Raw genomic sequence first — 22,785 nt, 5'->3', positions numbered from 1 at the left:
AGCCCTCAGGAGATTTATTCAAAAACTTTCCAATCACTTGTTATTCCCTAGCTTACCCTTTCGGTCCTTCTTGAATACAGCAAGGTATCCCTTCTACTATCTACCAGCCAACTGGCACCAGATTTGGTGCTAGTGAAGATTTAAAAATTGGTCTTTAAACCTGGTAAAACATCCAATGCCTCATCTTCATTGATCAAATATTCTAAAATGTCACCACTTCCTTTGCCAAATTCTCCAGCTTCAACTCCCTTTGCTTGAGTGAATACAGAAAAGTATTTAGACCATAAGACATAGGAGCAGAATAAGGCCACTCAGTCCATCAGCTCTGCTCCGCCATTCTATCATGTCTGATTTATTATCCCTCTGAACCCGATTCTCCTGCCTGCTTCCCGTAAGCTTTGACACTCTTATTAATCAAGAACTCATTAACCTCTGCTTTAAATATACCCAATATTTATTTTAAACCTCACCCACATTCCCTGGCTTCATATACAAATTACCATTTTGGTTGCAATTGGGCCCGATTACATTACATTTTTTATGATTTTCCTTAATTCTATCTGCCAATATTCTGAGCTCCTCATTGCCCTCTAAATTTCTTTTTAAAAGAAATCCCTTCACCTGGCTCCACTCTTAAGAACTTCAGATCATCTTCCCAATATCTTCTCTCCCCTGCTTCATCTCCTAATTTATCTTTCATTGTACCTTCCAATTCAAATCTCACATGCTCCTCACCATTGCCATCATTAATTTAGATTGGCTCTGTATTTCCAAACACATTAACATTGAGGCCTTCTTTCTTGTCTTTAAAATCATTTGCAGCTGAGCTCATCTTTGCAAACTCATTGAAGACACTTTTGCATGTTCTTTCTAAACCACTCCCTCTTCCTCAACAACATTTTTTGAAGGCTTTGTTGGCTAAACCTTTGTTCATCTTTTCAAGCTCATGGCTTGCTCTCTCATTTCTTTAAGCCTATTGTGAAATGACAGTGGGCATTATTTATACCAATGTAGGACTTCGTCTTCTGTTCTGAATGAAGCATTGCCTTAGTTCTATGTTCCCAGAAAGTCTGTAGGGTCTTTGCTATTAGGATGAAGCAACCTCCCTCAGGTCTGATATTTACTGCCCATGTATGATTGTGTCTGACACCACTGCAGTCATAGAGTCTTAGAACAATACTCCACATATACAGGACCTTTGACCCAACCAGTCCATGATGATCATGCTGCCCTCCCAACTAGACCCAACGTCTTGCATTTGACCCATATCCCCTCAAGCTCCGCCCCGCCATGTATTTATTAAATTATACTACAGTCAGCCCTCCTTATCCATGGGCTCCGCATGCGCGGATTCAACCAACTGCGGATCGGGAAAACCCGGAAGTTCTCTTTCCAGCACTCGTTATTTGAGCATTGTTCACTTTTTTTTCTTGTCATCCTTCCCTAAACAATACAGTATAACAACTATTTACATAGCATTTACATTGTATTAGGTACTATAAGTAATCTAGAGATGATTCAAAGTACAGGCAGTCCTTAAGTCGGATTTGTACGTAAGTCGGAACAGGTACATTCAGTATTATTTAGCATCAGTCCAACGTTTATCTTAGTATATAGTATATATTTTACCTTTCTATGCATATAAAACACTTAAGAAACATATGTATTTCAATAAATAAACCACTGCGTTGCTTAGTAATAAGTGTAGCTTTCATCGGGACAGGGCCTTTCACATGCTCCATTATTCTCATTTTATCCTTTAAAATTGTTCAGATTGTTGACCAACTGTAGCCTAACGCTTTTCCAATGGCCGATGGCGTTTCACCTCTTTCCGATCACTTTATTATTTCCACTATATTTTCAATCGTGATCGTGATTATTTTCGTGAACAGAAACACTGCGGATTCAGCAGCAGCCACAGGCGACGGGTCTGAGCTCTCCCGGGTCCTAAAGTCCACCCGCACTGAGACAGTTAAATAAGGTTCGGAGCTCCCCCGGGTCCTAAAGTTCATCTGCACTGAGACAGGTTAAATAAGGGACTTGAGCATCTGCGTTTTTTTGGTATCTGTGGTCCTGGAACCAATCCCCCGCGGATAAGGAGGGCCAACTGTATTGTACTTGCCTCAAACACTTCATGTCAGCTCGTTTCATATACTCACCACCCTCCGCATGAACAAGTTGCCACTCAAGTCCTTTTAAAATTTTTCCATTTACCCTGAACCTATGACCTCTAGTTTTGGAGTCCCCTATTCTGGGGAAAAACTTTTATCATCCATCTTATTTACAGTGCCTACAGAGATTGGTTTTCACTTTGACATGAGTGTTTTTCTGTTGATCAGTGTCAAAAAAAGCCAAATAAAATCCACTGTGATTCAATATTGTAAAACAATAAAACATGAAAACTTCAAAAGGGGCAAGTACTTTTTATAGGCACTGTATGCCTTGCATAATTTTAAGCGCTTCAATAAAAGTCACCTTGCATTCTAAGATATAAAGACCTAAACTGGCCAACCTCTGCTTACAACTTTATCAAAATAAAGATGCTTTTGGGTAAGGAACTCTGGGCTTTTAACCCAATGACAAATTAAAGAATGGTACGGTGTTGACCTTTGTCTGGTGTGCAACTCCAGAGAGAGGAATTTCAATTATCTTCCTGCCACAATCATGCGTATGTTATGTGCAGTCAGTTGCATCAAATAACTAAATCAGCAGTTATTAATGTGAGCTGGATTCACAGCTCCATGATTTATGTAGAAGTTTAAGTAGTCAACAAGTGAAGAGCTACTTACTGTTCAGGAACAGAGACTGGTTTAGGTGTCACCTGCTGCTCTGGAGGTGCTGCAATAGGTCCCTCTGCTCCTGATGACTCAGCCAAATCATCTGGCTCCATTTTTGGCACTTTCAGTTTCTTTTTCTTCCTCTCCTCTTTATCCTTCACCCTTTTCTTTGGAAGTGTAAGATCTAATAAAGCTTTATGGGTAGAGGACAACATATTAGCTTCAGTATGTGCCACTAGCTATCACAGTTGGCAAATACCCTCAAATGGGATTAGTGTAGATAACGCCACCTCCCTCACACCATTATCTCAAGACTAGACACTCCTTTTGTTTTTATATAAAACTGGTTCTTAGCTACTTTCATGCTCTACATGTCCCTGCTTAGGATTTGATCTCCCAAAGTGCATTACCTCATATTATCAGGATAACATTCCAACTAACACAGCTCCATCCTATTTTCTAGTGGATCTGTGTCCCACCGTGCCCTTCGACATCCTTCTTCACTATTTACAACCCACTAGCCTTTGTCTAGCCTGTAAACTTACAAACCAGACCACCTATATTGTCAACTGAGCTATCTCGACATATTACAAAGAAAGATGGCAGCACAGATCCATTTGGTACACCACTTGTCAGAGAAGTGTAATCAGATGAACCTCCACCACTACCTTAATGCCTCCTGTTACAAGCCAGCCCAGGAACACCAAACATGCAGGTGCAACAAACATTTAAAAAGGCAAATGCTACATTAGCTTTTATTACAAGAGGATTTAATGATACTGCAATTGTTAGGGGCCTTGTGAGATTGCACCTGGAGCTGTATGTATGGATTTAGTTTCCTTACCCAAGAAAGAATATACAGTTGCAAGAAAAAGTTCGTGAACCCTTTGTAATTACCTGGTTTTCTGCATTAATTACTCATAAAATGTGGTCTGATCTTTATCTAAATCACAATAATGGACAAACACAATCTGCCTAAACTAATGACACACAAACAATTGTATTTCTTCTCATCAATAGTGAGTGCCCCATTTGAACAATCACGGTCTAAGTTCAAAAAAGTATGTGAACCTCTGGGGTAATGCCTTGTACAAAAACTATTTGGAGTCAGGTGTTCCAATCAATGAGGTGAGATTGGAGGTATGGGTTGTAGGGGTGCCCTGTCCTATATAAAAAAAAGACACACAAAGTCAAATTATTGACAAAGCCTGCTCTTCTCAAGAAAGATCTGCTTATGTGCACCATGTCTCAATCAAAACAACTTTCAGAGGACCTTAGAAGAATTGTAGAGATGCATGAAGCTGGAAAAGGCTACAAAAGTATTTCTAAAGACCTGAGTGTTCATCAGTCCACAGTAAGAGAAATTGTCTATAAACGGAGGAAATTCAATATTGTTGCTACTCTCCCTAGGAGTGGGCGCCCTGCAAAGATCACACTAGGAGCACAATGTGTAATGCTGAAGGAGGTGAAAAAGAACCCAACGGTAACAGCAAAAGACCCGCAGAAATCTCGAGAACTTGCTATAGTCTCTGTTCATGTATCTACTACAAGAAAAAGACTGAACAAGAATGGCATACATGGAAGGACACCACAGAGGAAACCACTGCTCCAAGTTTGCAAATGGCCACCTGGATGTTCTGCAACACTTCTGGGACAATGTTCTGTGGACAGATGAGACAAAAGTTGAACTTTTTGGCAGAAATGCACACTGCTATGTTTGGAGGAAAAGGGGCACTGCACACCAACACCAAAACCTCATCCCAACTGTGAAGCATGGTGGAAAGAGCATCATGGTTTGGGGCTGCTTTGCTGCCTCAGGGCCTGGACAACTTTCAATTGTTGAAGGAACAATGAGTTGAAAATTCTATGAAGACACATTTTACAGGAGAATGTCAGGGTAGCAGTCCATCATCTGAAGCTTAATAAAAGTTGGATAATGCAACAAGACAACAATCTGAAACACAAGAGTACCTCAATAACAGAATGGTTTAAAAAGAAGGAAGTTTGTGTTTTGGAATGGCCAAATCAGAGTCAAGACCTTAAACCAATTGAGATGCTGTGGCATAACCTAAAGAGGGCTGTTTATGCAAAATGTCTCAGAAATATTGATGAATTGAAACAGTTTTGTATGGAGGAATGGTCTAAAATTCCTCCTCGCTGTTGTGCAAGTCTGATCAGCAGCTACAAGAAAGGTTTGGTGGAGGTTATTGCTGCTAAAGGAGGTTCTATAAATAGAAGGGTTCACATATTTTTTCCAGCTTAGACTGTGAATGATTAAACAATGTGTTCAATAAAGACATGAAAAGTACAATTGTTTGTGTGTTATTAGTTTAGGCAGATTGTGTTTGCCTATTATTGTGACAGATAAAGGTCAGACCACATTTTATGAGTAATTAATGCAGAAAACCAGGTAATTGCAAAGGGTTCACAAACTTTATCTTGCAACTGTATGTCCATGGAGGAAGTACAGCAAAGATTTATTGATTTCAGGGATGGTGAGTTTTCGGCATGAGAAAGGATTGAGGAGATGGGCCTGTATTGTCTCATGGTTAAAACAGATTGCCGATCTCATTGAGAAGCTTTCAAAATATTCACAGGTCTCAAAAGGAGAGATGCATGGAGAATATCTCACCCTGCTCTTAGAGTCTAGAACCAGGTAGACAGCTGTTTAGGAGTAGTGTTAGGAGAAATTTCAAGGCATAATTCTCCACCTCAGGAAGCTGTAGAGGGTTACTTGGTAGATTTAGGGTCATAGAGTTATATAAAGTCCTACAGTATACAAACAGGCCCTTCTGCCCAACTTATCCATACTAACCAAGATGCCCATCTAAGCTAGTCCAATTTGCCTGCACTTGTCCCATATCCCTCTAAACCTTTCCTATCCATGTATGTGTCCAAATGTCCATTAGATGTAAATGTACCTACCTCAACCACTTCCTCTGGCACCCCTGGATACTGGGAATGAAGGAATATGGGGATAATGCTGGAACATACAACGAGGCACATCAGCCATGTCCTTGAATAGTGAAGTAGGCTCAAAGCCTTGGTGGCCTACTCAGGGTCCTGTTTCTTGAGATTTCACACAATTTGGGGAATGGATGTTGTGCTGTCCTTTACCTAGTATGCTGTGCCAAATTGCTGAGGTAGCCAGGGAACGGCTGCTGGAGACACAAAGAGACTGCAGAAGCTGGAATCTGGAGCAACACACTATCTGTTGCAGTGTCTTAGCAAACCAAGCAGCATCTGTGCTGGGGGAATTACTGACATTTTGATTCAAAACCCTACAACAGGACTAAGGGCTGAGAAGGAAACAGCCAGTATAAAGAGGAGAGGGAGAGCAGTGGGGCAGGGGCCAGTGGGTGGACTGAGGGAGCTGGGAACTGGGGTTGAAGGATGACAGGCAGATGTAGTCAGGTTGGTATGGGAATAGGAAAGGGAATTGAAATGACATACAACTGGGACCTCAGAATGGCCATTGCGAACAGAGCACAGGTGCACTCGGTCTCACTGTTATAGAGGAGGCCACATCAGGAGCACTGAATGCAGTATACCAGGTTGGAATGTCTGCCTCACCTGGAAGGACTGTTTAGGTCCCTGGACGGTGGTGAAGAGGGAGGTGATGCACTTCCTGTAACTGCAGGGGTCAGGGAGTGGTGCTTGAGAAAGGACCTGGGAGTCACAGAGGGAGCAGTCTCTGCAGAACAGAAAGGGCGAAGAGGAGAAGATGTAATTGCTGGCGGAGGGATCTTGTTGCAGCCGGCAGAAACGACGAAGGATATGTGCTGGCCATGGAGGTTGGTTCGTTGAAAGGTGAAGACTGGGGAACAACATCTCTGTTCTGTTTGGAGCAAGGGGTGGGTGACAGTAGAAGTTCAAGGAATGTAGCAAATGCAAGAGGGCTCCATCAATCACTGCAGGAGGGAAGCTATGATTCCTTAAAAAGGAGATTGCAGGTATTCTGGAATGCCAGGCGTTATCTTGTGAGCAGAGACAGAGAAACTGGTTACTATTGTATTTCACTCCAGGAAGAAACAATTTTCAGTTGTTGAAAAAAGGTGAGTGGAAATGCAGACATGGTGAGCATTTTGGCCTTGTCACTGTGAAGCACTGAGTTTTGCTATGTTCAGAATCTGATTTGAATGTCAGCTCCTGAGCCAAGAGTGCCTGCCACATTTGTTGAGTCTTTTGGAAAATATTTACTTCTCAGGTTGGCCATGTGTCAGCCTTGAAGCCCACTAACCAGCTGTCCATCACTCCAGCTGCTCACTCACCTTTAGTGTAGATTAGAATTGATTAAAATGTGAGTAGCCAATTGAAAGTCAGTCTAACACATTTCCTCACAGCAGTACAGTGTTAACATATAAATCATGGCGGCATCATGAACTATTCAAAAAAAGCTCAAATATAAATGTTCTAAGGCACTTAGTATCATGCATGCACCAGCTCCTCCTCAGAAGCATAACTCAGCACCTCCAAACATCAACACCACCCCCATCTCTCCAAAATACTAACTTGTACCCTTAGGCCCAGACAGTGGCATGTCCACATAACCTAACCATTTTGGGTATCGTCAACTGCATCTCATAACGTCACCTCCACCCACTTAATACAACGCTCTGCAGTACCAGATACCACCAGCCTCAAGGCATAAAATCTCATTCTACCTACCAACCCCACCCCTTCTCCATCACTCACATTGCCAGCAGCATCTCCATCTAGACTTCACATCATGATCTGATGATCCAAAGTGCAAGTTCAAATCTCTTCATAACAGTCAAAGTACATCAATGCAGAATAGATCAATTAAGCTAATATTCAATGGAATTTTGAAAAATGAAGAGGGATCTCAGAAACCTACAAAAATTCTAACAGGACTGAATAGATTAGATGCAGGGAAGTTGTTCCTAATGGTTGTGGAGTCCACAACCAGGGTCCTGGTCTAAGGATTAAGGATAATCATTTAAAATTAAGATAAGGAGATGATGTCTTCTCCCAGAGAGTGGCGAATCTATGGAATTCTCTCCCACAGAAATAATTGAAGACTAATCAGTAAACATTTTCAAATAAAAGAGTTCTTAGTATTGAGGTAATCAAGGGATGTGGGAGACAGCTGGAAAAGGGTGTAGAATGTGACTAATTGGCTGGGATCATGTTGCTTAAGTCCAAAGGACCAAATGACCTCCTCCTTCCTGCTCCTGTTTTCAGTGTTTCTACATCTCTTGTGGAAATGGCTCTTCATCATCTTAAGGCAACAATGCCAACGTGCCAAGACCAAGTAAAACTGATTTCTATTTTCACCCACCTGCTAGTGAGCCTCTTCGGCCAGCATTCATCCGGGTTATGATATCATTGAGAGTCAAGTCACCAGTAGCCAAGTCTGGATGGTCCTGTGGATAGGAAAATGGAAGTTGAAGGTGATGCAGGAACTTGAAGCAGGGTGGCCTAGTTTAGCAATTGTTTTAAGCATGCTTCTTATGGGGACTCTTCCGACCTATTAAAGAGAATTCCTCATACTTTGAATGAACTCTTGAAGCTCTGATAGTTAGAGTGACTGATTGAGATAACCAACTCAACTGAACTCATTAAACCACTCATGCTTGAACCTTAGCAATAGGATAACAAAGGAGAGGCAGAGAAGGTCAAAAAGAGGTATCCCAATCTATTTAAATGGGTGTCTAGAGCTCATTTCCCTACCTAAGACTTTAATTACATAGTTGTACAGATGATGTGCAGACACAGAATGAACAATTGAAGGGTTCCAATTCAGCATCTTGGGTGAATGTGGTAGAATAGGACAGTCAATTATATCAAAGGATAAGGTTAAATCAGATGGAACACGGTTATGGGGTGGGGGGGGGGCAGCACGGTTGTGCAGCAGTTAGTGTAACGCTTTACAGTACCAGCGAACTGGGTTCAATTCTTGCCGTTGTTTGTAAGGAGATTGCACATTCTCCCTGTGACCGCATGGGTTTCCTCCCACATTTCGCTGTATGTTTCAATGTTTGTATGTTTCAAAGATAATCTTTTTAAAGTTATGCAAAACAGTTCGCTGGCTCAACATAAGGGTGTTTTAGCTCAATGAGCATAGAATTTGTGACATCATGGAGGGACTGCTAAGACCTACTGCTTGCAATCCGTGCACCATGAGAACTGTCACAATGGTAGGGAAATTACTGGGATCTGTAACGAAGAGAATAGAATTGAGCAGATCAACGTGGTTTTATGCAAAGAAAGTTATGTTTGAACCAGCTGCTGCAGCATTGTAAGGATGCTAAGTAGAACAGACATGGGGGAGCCAGTGAGTTTGGATTTTAGAGTCATACAGGCCCTTCTGCCCACTATGTCCACCCAAGCCTTTCTTCCCCACCCACACTAATCCTATTTGCCTGCATCCTCAATGCTTTGTTTATTTAAGTATCTGTCTAAAGGCCTCTTAAATGTAGTAATTTTCAGAAGGCTAACTCAGGAGGTTGCTCAAGAAATTTGGAGCACATGAAATGAGTGGTGTTGCAGGTGAAAGAATAGTCAGGGCAAATGACTAGTAAGTAGCGAAGTAAGATTGTGTTTATGTGGTATCAGGAAACCGCAGACCAAAGGAAAGACATGGAATGCAGTGGTGACAACATCCAGGTTTCAAAAACTTCACTAATCGTGTATATTGTACACCCATTGTTGTAACAGAAGATTGGATTTGCTGTTAGACCTGTGAAAATTGATTCTGTAATCAGAACGTAGTCTGCTACTTAATTAAATCTTTCTGTAGCCACAGTTCTGTTACAAACTGTAGTTTTTACTGGTAATCATCATCAACTGAGAATGTTAAAGCTGTCCCTGGTTCACGCTCATGTAGATCAGCTTTGACTGGTCTCCTGGTGCACACTAGTTTTTAATAAAGCAGCCATTATTTCGAACACCAACTCCATGTGAACTTTCAGTTTGCTCCTACAAAGTACTGACTATACTGACAAGGGTAAAGAATCGATTACTGTCACAGAGTCATAGAAAACTACAGCACAGACACAGGCCCTTCAGCCCAAATAGTCCATGCCGAACCATTTAAACTACCCAGTCCCATCGACCTGTTCCCGGACCACATCCCTTCATACGCTTCCCATTATGTATTATCTGAATTTCTCTTAAATGAAGTTTCCCCATATGTTCACCTTTAAACATTTCACCTTTCACCCTTAACCCATGTCCTCTAGTCGTAGTCTCACCCAACCTCAGTGGAAAAAGCCTACTTGCATTGACCCTATCTATACCCCTCTTAATTTTGTATACCTCTATCAAACCTCCCCTCAATCTTCTACATTCCAAGGAATAAAGTTCTAACCTATTCAAACTTATTACTCAGGTCCTCCAGTCCAGGCAACATCCTTGTAAAATTTCACTGTAATCTTTCAATCTTATTTATATCTTTCCTGTAGGTAACGGACCAAAACTGCAAATGGGTGGAGCTTAGGAGGACGATGGCGCCTAACGGCGACTCCTTTGCTTGCATCTTCGGAAACAGTTCTTTTTCTATCTTTAATATCTCTCTTTTTTCCTTTTCAGGGTTTTTTTTTGAAGACCCTGATTTGGAGTTACACACTGACTTCGGTTATTTGCGGGAATGGGACCTGCTCTAGGGGGGGTCACACAACTAGTTGCTACTCGATATGCCAAGGACGCAGCCTAGAGGACCAGCATGCCTTCAGAGTGCGGGTTTTCGTGGTTTTGGAGGCGAGCAGACTCGAGGTCAATGCCGCCGCCTGGTACCTCGTGGGAGATGGAAGATCGTAAGCAGTGAACTGGCTGCTAGCTGTGTGACCTGAGTTCTTTAGGCACAGAGCTCAGAAGAAGCAATGCAACAGACTTTTAACATTGTAAATTGGCGAGATGATTGTTATGTTTCCCCTCTCGCTATGAAACGAGCACACCTCTTTATCCCTTATTAGGGAGAGAGAGAGAGCATGTGGTAAGTCGAATTACTGGGTGAACGAGTAGTCTTTGGGGTACTGTAAATCTGTGTCTTTATTGATTTATGAAGGCCAATGTGCCATAAGCTTTTTTCACGATCCTATCTACCTGTGACGCCACCTTCAATGAATTATGGGCCTGTATTCCCAGATCTCATTGTTCTACCACACACCACAGTGCCCGACTGCTCACTGTGTAAAACCTACCTTGTTTGGTCCTACCAAAGTGCAACACCTGACACTAGTCTGCATTAAACTCCACCTGCCATTTCTCAGCCGGTTTAGATCCCACTGCAAGCTTTGATAATCTTCCCTGTCTACGACAGCCCCAGTCTTGGTGTCATCCATAAATTTGCTGATCCAGTTAACCACATTATCACCCAGATCACTGACAGCAGACCCAACACCAATCCATGTGGCACACCACTAGTCACAGGCCTCCAGTCACAGAGGCAACCATCTACAAATCTCTAGCTTCTCCCACAAAGCCAAAGGCTAATCCAATTTACTACCTCATCTTAAATGCCAAGTAACTGAACCTTCTTGACCAACCTCCCATGCAGGACCTTCTCAGGACCTTGCTGAAGTCCATGTAGACAATATCCACTGCCTTGCCTTCATCATCTTCCCTGGTAACTTCCCGGATGTCAACATCTGTGAGGATCGATCCTGGGCCTCCCGTATCGATACAATTACAAAGAAGGCACAACAGGGGCTATGTTTCATTAGGAGTTTGAGGAGATTTGGTATGTCACCAAAGACACTCGCAAATTTCTACAGATGTACCGATGAGAGCATTCTAACTGGTTGCATCACCGTCTGGTGCAGGACGGGAACACTGCCCAGGATCAAAATATACTACAGAAAGTTGTGAACTCAGTCAGCACCATCATGGGCACTAGACTCATTAGCGTCCATCTGCCTCAAAAAGGCAGCATCCATCATTGAGGACCCCCACCACCCAGAATTGCTACCATCAGAGAGTAGCCTGAAAGCACACACTCAATGATTCAAGAATAGCTTCTTATCCTTCTGTCATCAGATTTCCAAATGGATGCTGACCCAAGAACACTACTTCACTACCTTTTTTTTCTCTTTTTGCTCTATTGGTAAAAAATAAAATCAAACCATTAGAAAGAGGTGACATAGGGTTGGAAGGTGTTAAATCATTGTGGTTAGAGCTAAGGAACTGGAAGGGTAAAATGAACCTCATGGAAGTTAAATACACACCCCCAAACAGCAGTAAGGATGTAATCTACAAATTACAATGGGAGATAGAAAATGCATGTCAAAAGGGCAATGTTACAATGGTTATGGGGATTTCAATATGCATGTAGACTGGGAAAATCAGGTTGGTGCTGGATTCCAGGACAGGGAATTTCTAGAGTGCTTATGAGATGAGTTTTAAAGCAGCTCATAGTTGAGCCCACTGGGGGAATCTGCAATTCTGGATTGGGTGCTGTGCAATTAACCGGAATTGATTAGAGAGCTCAAGGTAAAAAGAATCCTTTGGGACAAGTGATCATAATATGATCAAATTCACCTTAAAATTTGAGGACAAGCTAAAGTCAGATATATCAGTATTACAGTGGAGTAAAGGGAATTGCAGAGGCACGAGAGAAGAGTTGGCCAGAATGAATTGGAAAAGAACACTGCCAGGGATGATGGCACAGCAGCAATGACTGGGATTTCTGTAAGCAATTCAGAAAGCACAGGCTATGTATGTCCCAAAGTGGAAGAAGTATTCTAAAGTCAATATGACACAACCATGGGTGAACAAGAGAAGTCAAAGCCAACATAAAAGCCAAAGAGAGGGCACATGTCACAGTAAAAATTAGTGGTAAGCTTTTAAAACCCAACAGAAGGCAATTAAAAAGTAACTAAGGTAAAGATGGAATACGAAAATAAGCTAGCCAATAATATTAAAACAGATACCAAAAGTTTCTTCGGATACATTACGAGTAAAAGACAGGCAAGAGTGGATATTGGACCACCGGAAAACAATGCTGGTGAGATAGCAATGGGGGACAAGGAAATGGCTGACGAACTGAAATTTTGCAACAGTCTTCACTGTGGAAGACACTAACATGTTATGGTCCGGTCCGGAGCCCACTTTCGGGGTCTTGATCCGGTGGTCCACGGACTCCGGGTCTTGTAGCCGTCCCTCCTTTCACCCTTAAACCCAAATAGGATCATCTTGGCTTAAGGAGGTGCACCTGAGACCTATCGGCTGGCAGGTATATATATAGGGGCTCTGGGACTGAGTCTAGTTGTGGGGTTGTCCTGTTCCTCTGTTTGTCTTGTACCTGCTGTTCTGTCCAGTTTGCCTTGTTTGTGCCGTTCGCCTGGCTATCCCATTTCGACCCTGGCTTGGAGTATCCACTGTTAATCATCTAGTTCTGTAAGTCCGTTCTTGTAGTCACCCTGGACTGAGCTCCCTTTCGATCCCTTGCCTCCATCGGGTAAGCAGGCTGGACTGCCATTGCCCAGCGGGGGGACTCTAACCCTTTCCTACCCCTCTCTTCTGACAGGTTGTGCCTCGCAACCTGTCCAGGTGCTCCGCGTCTTGCCCAGGCCCTTGTGTTCCTGCCTGGGAGGCAGCCCTGCCCAGGAGCTATGCGGTCCGCCCTGAGGACTCCGACCCTTTCCTACCCCTTGCTTCCGACGGGTGGTGCCCCACGACCTGCCCAGGCCCCTGTGTTCCTGCCCGGGAGGCTGAGCCCTGCCCAGAAGATATGCAGCCCACCCAGGGGTCTATCCTCCCAGCATTCCTTGTCCCATAGACCCATCCTTTAGGCTAGCCAGGGTCCTGCCTTCGCCATGAACTCCAGGGTCCGGCCTTCGCCAAGAACTCTCTGCACCCCTGGATCACCGTTGCATGCCACGGTCTCCCCATCTTGTTCTATCCTTTAGTTGTTCCTGTCCTGCCCCTGGTACTTCAGTGCCTGCGTCTTGCATTTGGGTCCAGTCTCCACGTCCCCGTGTGACCTAACAGTATGGTGGAAGTTCCAGGTGCCGGGGTCATGAAGTGAGTGAAGTTACCATTACTACAGAGAAGGTTCTTGGGAAACTGAAAGGTCTGAAAGTAGATAAATCACATGGACCAGATAGTGTACACCCCAAGGTTCTGAAAGAACCTTGCTGAAGCGATTATGGCGGCATTAGTAATGATTTTTCAAGAATCACTAGATTCTGGAATGGTTCCAGAAGGCTGTCACTCCACTCTTCAAGAAGGGAGAGAGACAAAAGAAAGGAACCTATAGGCCAGTTAGTCTGGCTTCAGTGGTTGGGAAGACATTGGAGTCAATTATTAAGGATGAGGTGTCAGGGTACTTGGGGATACATGATAAAATAAGCCGTAGTCAGCATGGTTTCCTCAAGGGAAAATCTTGCCTGACAGATTTGCTGGAATTCTTTTAAGAAATAACAAGTAGGATAGACAAAGAAGAATCAGTTGATGTTGTGACCTTTGATTTTCAGAAGGCCTTTGACACATGAGGCTGCTTAACAAGCTATGAGCCCATGGTATTACAGGAAAGATTCTAGCATGGATAAAGCAGTGGCTGATTGACAGGAGGCAAAGAGTGGGAATAAAGGGAGCCTTTTCTGGTTGGCTGCCGGTGACGAGTGGTGTTCCACAAGGGTCTGTTTGGGACTGATTCTTTTCATGCTATATGTCAATGATTTGGATGATGGAATTGATGGCTTTGTTGCAAAGTTTGCAGACAATATGATGGAGTTGCAGGTAGCTTTGTGGAAGTAGAGAGGCTACAGAAGGACTTGGACTGATTAGGAGAATGGGCAAAGTGGCAGTTGGAATACAGTGTCAGGAAGTTTGTGGTTATGCACTTTTGTAGAAAGAATGAAAGCTTTGACTATTTTCTAACTGGAGAGAAAATACAAAAAACTAAGATGCAAAGGGACTCGGGAGTCTTTGTGCAGGATTCCCTTAAGGTTAATTTGCAGGTTGAGTCTGTGGTGAGGAAGGCAAATGCAATGTTAGCAGTCATTTCAAGAGGACTAGAATATAAAAGCAAGGATGTAATGTTGAGGCTTTATAAAGCACTGGTGAGGCCTCACTTGGAGTATTGAAAGCAGTTTTGGGCCCCTTATCCTTGACACATGGCAAGCAATACAGAAGGAAAACTTTACAGAGGATAGAGACCTTTATTTTAGCTGGTTAGGTATTGGCACAGAAGAGAAGTTATTTACAGAAATGAGCAAGTCCTGTTACAGCTGCTCTGGAGTTTGCTGAGAACACACCTGGAGAAGGTGTACTCATATTGATGATCAATGTGATCAATGATCACATTGATTCCAGGTTTGAGGGGATTGCCCTTGGGAATTTACTGTGTTGGGCTGATGCTCACTGAAGTCTATAGAAGTTAAGGACAACCTGGCAATCTAAGATCTGAAAAATTCTGTGAGAGGTTAACAGTATACAGTAGGTGTGAGAGAAGCTGTTTCCTTTGGCTGAGGAGACTAAAACAAGGCGATATAGTCTCAGTATAAGGCATTTGTAATTTCCAATCTCACTATAGATGAGATGAAATTTACTTAGTTACAGGGTTGCAAATCTTCAGAATTCTCTTTTCAAAGGGGTATAAACAGCATAAACAGCACAACTCTCAGGCTGCAGGTGACCAAATGTCCCATCCACAAATATCTCATGTCTTCTATAGTGACTCCAGCTGCATCTCAAGTTCAGAAATCATGCCCTAGAGTTCAAGTAGCTTGGAGCACATTGCATACAACGTGATTCTCCCTGGGCATGGGCTCTGCCATGCAGGTCATAACATAGGAAGTCAGAACTTCGAGCTTGCACCACCATTCACCAAGATCATGGCTAACCTTTGACTTCAGCACCTTTTTCCTGCATTTTTACCATATCTCTCTGTTCCCTTACTATCCAGAAATCTATTGACTTCTGTTATAAATTAACTCAATATCTGAGTATCTACAAGTCTTCAAGAGAAAAATTTCTAATTTCATGACATATGCCGGTGATTGAGTATATTCAAGGCTGAGATCAATAGATTTTTGGACATTGAAGGATATTGGAGTTGGATTAGAATGTGACTGAAATCACAATCACCTTGAACCAGGCTTCACACCCATGCCCCTGCTCTTGATTGTTATAATCAATTTCTTGTTTCACAAGTTTTTACGAATGCCATGGAGGTTTGTTTGGTTGAACATCAAGGATGCAATTGCATGAAAATAATGCAAGAATGGCACTGAGACTAGACTAATTACCCAAGGTACATGAGTTTAAACACCCCACTCTGGCAAGCACAGAATTTAAATTCAAGTAACTAAATGAACTGAAATTTTAAAAAGACCTCATGCAAGTCTAGTACCACAGAAAATATCCTGTGATCTGAAGTGCAACAGCAAGTGCACCAGTTCCAACAAATGCTACAAGCTCCAAAGATCTGGGTGGGATGGTGGAGTACAGAGTGCTTGACTAGCAATCCAGAGAGCGAAGTTCAAATCCCATCACATTTTGAGTGGTTGCAGAACATTCTCAAGAGGAGGGGAAGCAGCTGTAGATCTATACACACATCGGTACCAATGACTTCGGTAGAAAAAGGAATGAGGCCCTGTCCATGACACAAAAGACTATAAGACACAGGAGCAGAATTAGACTATTCAGCCCATCGAGTCTGCTCCAGTCTCAACATCGTGTGAGTACAGGGAGAGAGGAAGTAGGTTTAAAAAAATAGGTCCTTGAGGGTATTGCTCTCTGGATTACTCCCTGTGCCACAGAAATAGAAATATATAGGCCAGATAACCTTTGAGTTGTTGCCTCATGAGATATTGCCCAATAAGCCCAATAGAGATTGAGACTCTGGTCAGGGAAAAGAAGCCTTATATTAAATTTAGGCATTTGGGATTGGGTGAATCCCTTGAACCAATAAGAAGTGTAGGAGGAAAGAGGAAAATCAGAGGGCGAAAAGAGGACATGTGATGGATTTAGGAGGCTAAATTCAGGAGAATCCTAAGAGATTCTACAAGTATATTCGGAGTAAAAATAGTGGTAAGGGAGAGCAACACACACAAAATGCTGGTGAAACACAGCAGGCCAGGCAGCATCTATAGGGAGAAGTACAGTCGACGTTTCGGGCCGAGACCCTTCATCCGGACTAATGGAAGAAAGAGATAGTAAGAGATTTTAAAGTGGGAGGGGGAGGGGGAGACCTGAAATGATAGGAGAAGACAGGAGGGGGAGGGATGAAGCTAAGAACTGGGAAGTCGATTGGCAAAAGGGATACAAGGCTGGAGGAGGGGGAGTATCATAGGATGGAAGGCCTTGGAAGGAAGAAAGGGGGAGGGGAGCACCAGAGGAAGATGGAGAACAGGCAAGGAGCTATTGTGAGAGGGAGAGAGAGAGAAAAAAATTGAAAATTAAAAATTAGGGATGGGGTAAGGAGGAGAGGAGGGGCATTAATGGAAGTTAGAGAAATCAATGCTCATATCATCAGGTTGGAGGCTACCTCCAGGTAACGGAGGGAACAGGGTTCCTTATGATCAGCATGATTGTCTACGTGTGGAGCCACAGAAGATGAGTGAGATTTTTGATGAATATTTCTCACTCGTCTTTATGTGGATAAGATCGGGGAGAGAAAGAACTGAGGGAAATGAAGTGTGATGTCTTAGACCATATACCAATTACACTGGACAACAAAGATATTGCTTCCTGAATACCTTCAGGTGTATCTTTTGAATTTTCGTCTACTGATCATGAAAATCACCATGAAATTTCCCTATCATGCCCCATTTTTTGAAATCACTTATGTTTATTATTTCAATTCATAATTCAAATCAATTAAAATGTTGCCTACAATGTAAGCTGGAAAGTTTCCTATGTTGTCCAGGCATGCTTGGGCATGCTTAGGCGGTGTGGCTACTGCATGGCAGGACAGGTTTTAGTAATAATTATTGGGTTCAGGACTGTAAGGATGGAATTTGCTATCACCAGACACAAAAATTTCAATGAGGGATTTTGAAATTTGAGACAGATGCTTCCCAGAATAACTGATGCCAAGATTAAGGAAAGCATTTTTGTTGGTCCACAAATCAAACAGGTCATCAATGACAGGCAATTTGAAGAATTTCTGGTGGGACTGGAGAAAATCACATGGAAGGCATTCAAGGAAGTTGTTGAAATTTTTCTCGGCATCTACAGACCACCAAACTACATGCAGCTGGTTGAAAGCATGCTTCAAGCATATAAAACCATGAAATGCAACATGTCACTAAAGATTCATATTCTGCATTCCCATTTAGACTTCTTCCCTGCAAATCTTGGTGTTGTTAGTGAAGAGCATGGAGAAAGGTTTCACCAGGACATTGTGGTCATGGAGGAAAGATATCAGGGCAACTAGAATCCATCAATGCTGGCGAATTATTGTTGGACACTTAAGCGAGAAGCCTCAGACACTGAGTACAAATGAAAATCATTAACAAAATATTTTTAACTTAGCTGAACTATTGCAAAGCATCAGCACCATTATGCAATAAACATATCATATTCAATAAAAGTTAATTTGTTGTTTCTCCAAATTCCTACGTGATACAAGTAGTCTGAAATTATATTTGTGTTCATCTTCGAGCAGTCTATCATAAACAAAAAAAAATTCTGAGGAAGCAACACTTTTGAAAAAATTTGTTGTCCAGTGTTATTGGCAGTCTTAAAACATCCCCAGGGCCTGATGAAATGCAACCTCAACAATTGTCAGAAGCCCATGAAGAACCTGCAGTGGTCCTGGCAGGGTTATTTGCTTCATCGTTAGTACTGGTGGAGTTCTAGAGGACTGGAGGATGGCTAATGTTGTACCGTAATTTTAAAAAGCCAAAAAGACATGTCAGGGATCTACAGGCCAGTGAGTCTGACATCAGTTGTGGGAGAGGATTCTGAAGGATAGGATTTACCATCATTTGACTGGACTAGGACTGATTTGGATAGTCACCACCCAATCAGGCACTATATGTGGAGTCCGTGATTCCCACACCGACTTCTTCAGTCAGCAAAGAATCCACAAAGCTAAAGTTTGAAAGAGTCACCCTTGATCTTGGGGATGAGCTATGAGGAATAAGATTACTCAGTGATTGTAATTTGTTCCTTCACACCCAAGAGAAGGCCAAATAGAACAGTTCATTTTATGGAAAAGTGCATTCCAGATACCTCAATGACACTGCTTCTACTATTTTAGAGAAGCCAGTGAGGTTTTGCAGTCCAGTGATCTCATCTTTCTCAGAATCAGTCAGTAACACAGCATAGCCTATCAGGCCAACCTTACATTAAGCCCAGTTTTTTTTTCTACCCACCCAATAACTCCCCCTAAATTCTACACACACTCTGGACAATTTACAGCAGCCAATTCACCCACTGGCCTGTATATCAATGGGTTGTAAAAGAAAACTGGAGCAGTTGAAGGAAACTTATGTGGTTATAAGAAGAATGTGCAAACTCCACAGACAGCAGTGAGATCAGGATTGGACCAGGTCACTTCAACTGCAAGGTAGGAACTCTACTAGCTATGTCCCCATTTAAGCCTACTCTGAACAAAGCAAAGGAAGAGAATGAGCCTGTGTATGATGTGTTGTGCACAAAGTGCTGATCACTTACTCCTGTGATCTGCCCTCCAGATTACTTCAGTAAATTCTGAGTACGTTATAGTGGGAATCTGAATTTTACATTGGGCTTCATAAGCAGACTAAATATAACACCAAAAAATACAAATATAAAGAAAGAATGAAGACAAAGCTAAAACAACAAACTATTAAACAAATTAGCAGCATGCAGATAGAATACATGCAACTACTACCACACAGTGTGTGTTGTTCGGATTTCCAGCATCTGCAGATTTTCTCTTGTATGCAACTAATACCCATTGCTTCAACAGATGAGATCCACGTGTAGATACAAAACGTGTTGTCTCTGAATGACTACTTTTCCTGTTTTAATAAATGAGGGGCAAAGTACATACAGTGTATAAATGAAAGAGGACTGTGAGATAGATACTGGATGAGATCATTAGCTTGAGATTAAAAGAAACTTTTTAAATATACAAGGGAGGAAATGGTGGACACACTGATCATTATTTTCCAAATCTCTTTAGCCAAAGACATGGTGCCTGAGAACAGGAACAATGCTATCGTTATAGTTTTTAAAAAATGAGAAATGGATAGAATGAGAAACAACTGAGCATTCAGCGTAATATAAAGAATACGCAAAATTAGTGAAGAAGATTCTGAAGGTCAAAATAATTTGCCATTTAGAAAAATACAAATTATTGGAAGACAAATCAGCATGTTAAGGGAAAGATATGTTTGACTAATCACTGAATTTTTCAGGGCATACTACAAAGGATTGATAAGGGTAGGGCATAAACACATTCTACATGGTTTTAGCAAGTCCTACTAAAGAAAATCATTGTCAATCCCTAAGGAGGGCAGTTTATTAAGGTGACAGTAGTAGGTTACTGTGCACCTCCATGAAAGTTTCTATTTCTGCAATCTACACTCAGTGGCCACTTTATTAGGTACACCTGCTCATTAACGCAAATACCTAATCAGCCAATCATGTGGCAGCAACTCAATGCATAAAAGCATGTAGACATGGTCAAGAGGTTCAGTTGTTGTTCAGACCAAACATCAGAATGGGAAAGAAATGTAATCTAAGTGACTTTGACTGTGAAATGACTGCTGGTGCCAGATGGGGAGATTTAAGTATCTCAGAAACTGTAGATCCCCTAGAATTTTCACACACAACAATCTCTAGAGTTAAGAGAAAATGGTGCAAGAAACAAAAATATCTAGCCAGCAGCAGTTTGTGGGTAAAAGTAGCTTGTTGATAAAAAAAAAAGGTCAGAGGAGAATGACCAGACTGGTTCAAGCTGATAGGAAGGTGACAGCATCTCAAATAACAACAGTGGTGTGCAGAAGAACATTTATGAACACACAACATATCAAACCTTGAAATGGATGGGCTACAGCAGAAGACAATGTACCAAATAAAATGACCACTGAGTGTACATGTAAGTCAAATGAATAAAATAATCCTGTCACTGATATTTATTCAGTCCATAAAAGATGATAGTGTTTAATAACTATCATCTGTTTTTCTGAACGTTCGCTTTATGACACCTCGCTGTTACGAAAGACCTACATTAGTACCCTGCTTTCGCTAACCAAAGAGTGTTTTCACTGTTACGAAAAAAGGGCATCGCGCATGCCGAGCAGCCAAGCTCCTCCCCCGGAACTGCATTCTAGCCGGCATTGCTTAAACATGTGCCTGTGAGCATCTGTGCTTTATGTCGATTTATTTTGTGCATCCGTTAGCAAGATGAGTTCTAAGGTATCGGAAAAGCCTAAAAGAGCTCGAAAGGGTGTTACACAGCGTAAAACTAGACATAATTAAGCGTTTCGATCGTGGCAAATGAAGTAAGGACACTGTCCACGCGTTGAACTTGCCTGCGTCCGCCATTCACACTGTTTATACGCAGATAGAAAGAATCTTGAAAGCTGCCTATGTTACTGTTGGTTCTGCTCATAGCAAAGTGGTCTCTCTTAGTCGGCATCCAATAATGGATAAAATGGAAAGTCTATTGCTTGAGTGGATTGATGGGTGTACAAAGCGTGGTGTTCCGTTATCTTATACTTAAGAAAAAATCAGTCAGTCTTTTTAATAAGCTGAAACAGAAAGCACTGGACATAGTGATGTAAGTGTTGCAAAAGTGGAATTTAAAGGCAGTCATGGGTGGTTTGATCAGTTTCCGAGGCGAGGGCAGCTTCACAGTTTAACGTTTACTGGAGAGAATGCTTCGGCTGATACTGAAGCTGTCGAAAAGTTCCCAACAGAACTGAAGAAAATAATTACAGAAGGTGGTTATTCGTATAAGCAAGTGTTTAACTGTGATGAAACTGCAATTTATTGGAAAAAATTGCTGAGCACCCCAACCTCCGACGACTCAGCCTAACACACCATCATTAGTGTGCTCACTGTCTTCCCGATTCCGGTAAGTGAAACTACACTGTACATACATTATTTCTACTTCATATAGGCTGTGTATTTTTATATATTATTTGGTATAATTTGGCAGCTTCATAGCTTAAAGGTTACTGGAGAGAGTGCTTCCAGTGAGACTGCTTCCGCTACATAGTGAGATTTTTGCTACGCTAGACAGTGCTGCAATGATTGCAGAAAAGTATTTCTACTTTATATAGGCTGTGTATTTATCATATCATTCCTGCTTTTACTATATATTACTGTTATTTTAGGTTTTATGTGTTATTTGGCATGATCTTGTAGGTTATTTTTTGGGTCTGGGAATGCTCACAAATTTTTCCCACATTAATAAATGGTAATTGTTTCTTCACTTTACAACATTCCAGCTTATGAACCATTTCATAGGAACGCTCTACCTTCAAATAACGGGGGAAACCTGTACTTACAAAGTAAGGGGCATGATTAATTTGTAATTGATGTAAAAATTAGCTTTAAGGCAAGTAGTAAGAAATTGGTCTGTGGGAAGGTATTAATGCACAAGTCAGTAGGGGAAATTCTGAATTAATGCAACAAGAATATATGATGAAGATAAGGGAATGCACAATAAGCATACTGGTAAGCTCAGAGCAGAAGAAGGAACATAAACACGAAGGTAGCAGAACAGGTAAATATATGAGAAGTGTTCTTAGGATGAGGGACTACAGAGATAGATTGAGAGGTTAGGACTGTTTCCTTCAGGGAATACCAAGGGAGATATGATGGAGAATATATATATCAAAAAAATGGGACGATGGTAATTGTAGTTTCAATTGGTAGAGGGGTCAAGGTCGCAAAATAAACTGAAGGTGATGAGAATTCAGAGTGACATGCACAAGACTTTTTTTAAAAAGCACAGCATGTGGCTAGAATCTGGATGCAATATCTGCTGATGTGTTAAAGGTGGAATGCATTGCAAGTTTCAAGAGGCAACTAGATACATAGACAGTGGAGGAAATTTTGCAAAGCCATGGAGGAAAAGGCTAGGTTAAAGCTAAAA

The 22,785-nt window shown here is 41.9% G+C and overlaps 1 protein-coding gene across 6 annotated transcripts in view; it reads right to left on the bottom strand.

Annotated features, from left to right (window-relative positions):
- nfrkb (nuclear factor related to kappaB binding protein) overlaps positions 1–22,785 on the bottom strand; it is a 124,469-nt gene that overhangs the window by 78,135 nt on the left and 23,549 nt on the right. For all 6 annotated transcript variants that reach the window (XM_073029606.1, XM_073029608.1, XM_073029609.1 and 3 more), the window contains 2 exons: positions 8,080–8,164; positions 2,790–2,970 (listed from right to left, as the gene is read on the bottom strand). In XM_073029606.1, the coding sequence (XP_072885707.1) occupies positions 2,790–2,970; positions 8,080–8,164 (266 nt within the window). The remainder of the gene's footprint in view (positions 1–2,789; positions 2,971–8,079; positions 8,165–22,785) is intronic.

The sequence above is a fragment of the Hemitrygon akajei genome, chromosome 26 (assembly GCF_048418815.1).
Source record: "Hemitrygon akajei chromosome 26, sHemAka1.3, whole genome shotgun sequence".
NCBI lineage: Eukaryota > Metazoa > Chordata > Chondrichthyes > Myliobatiformes > Dasyatidae > Hemitrygon > Hemitrygon akajei.
This window is presented reverse-complemented; position numbering and strand designations above follow the sequence as displayed.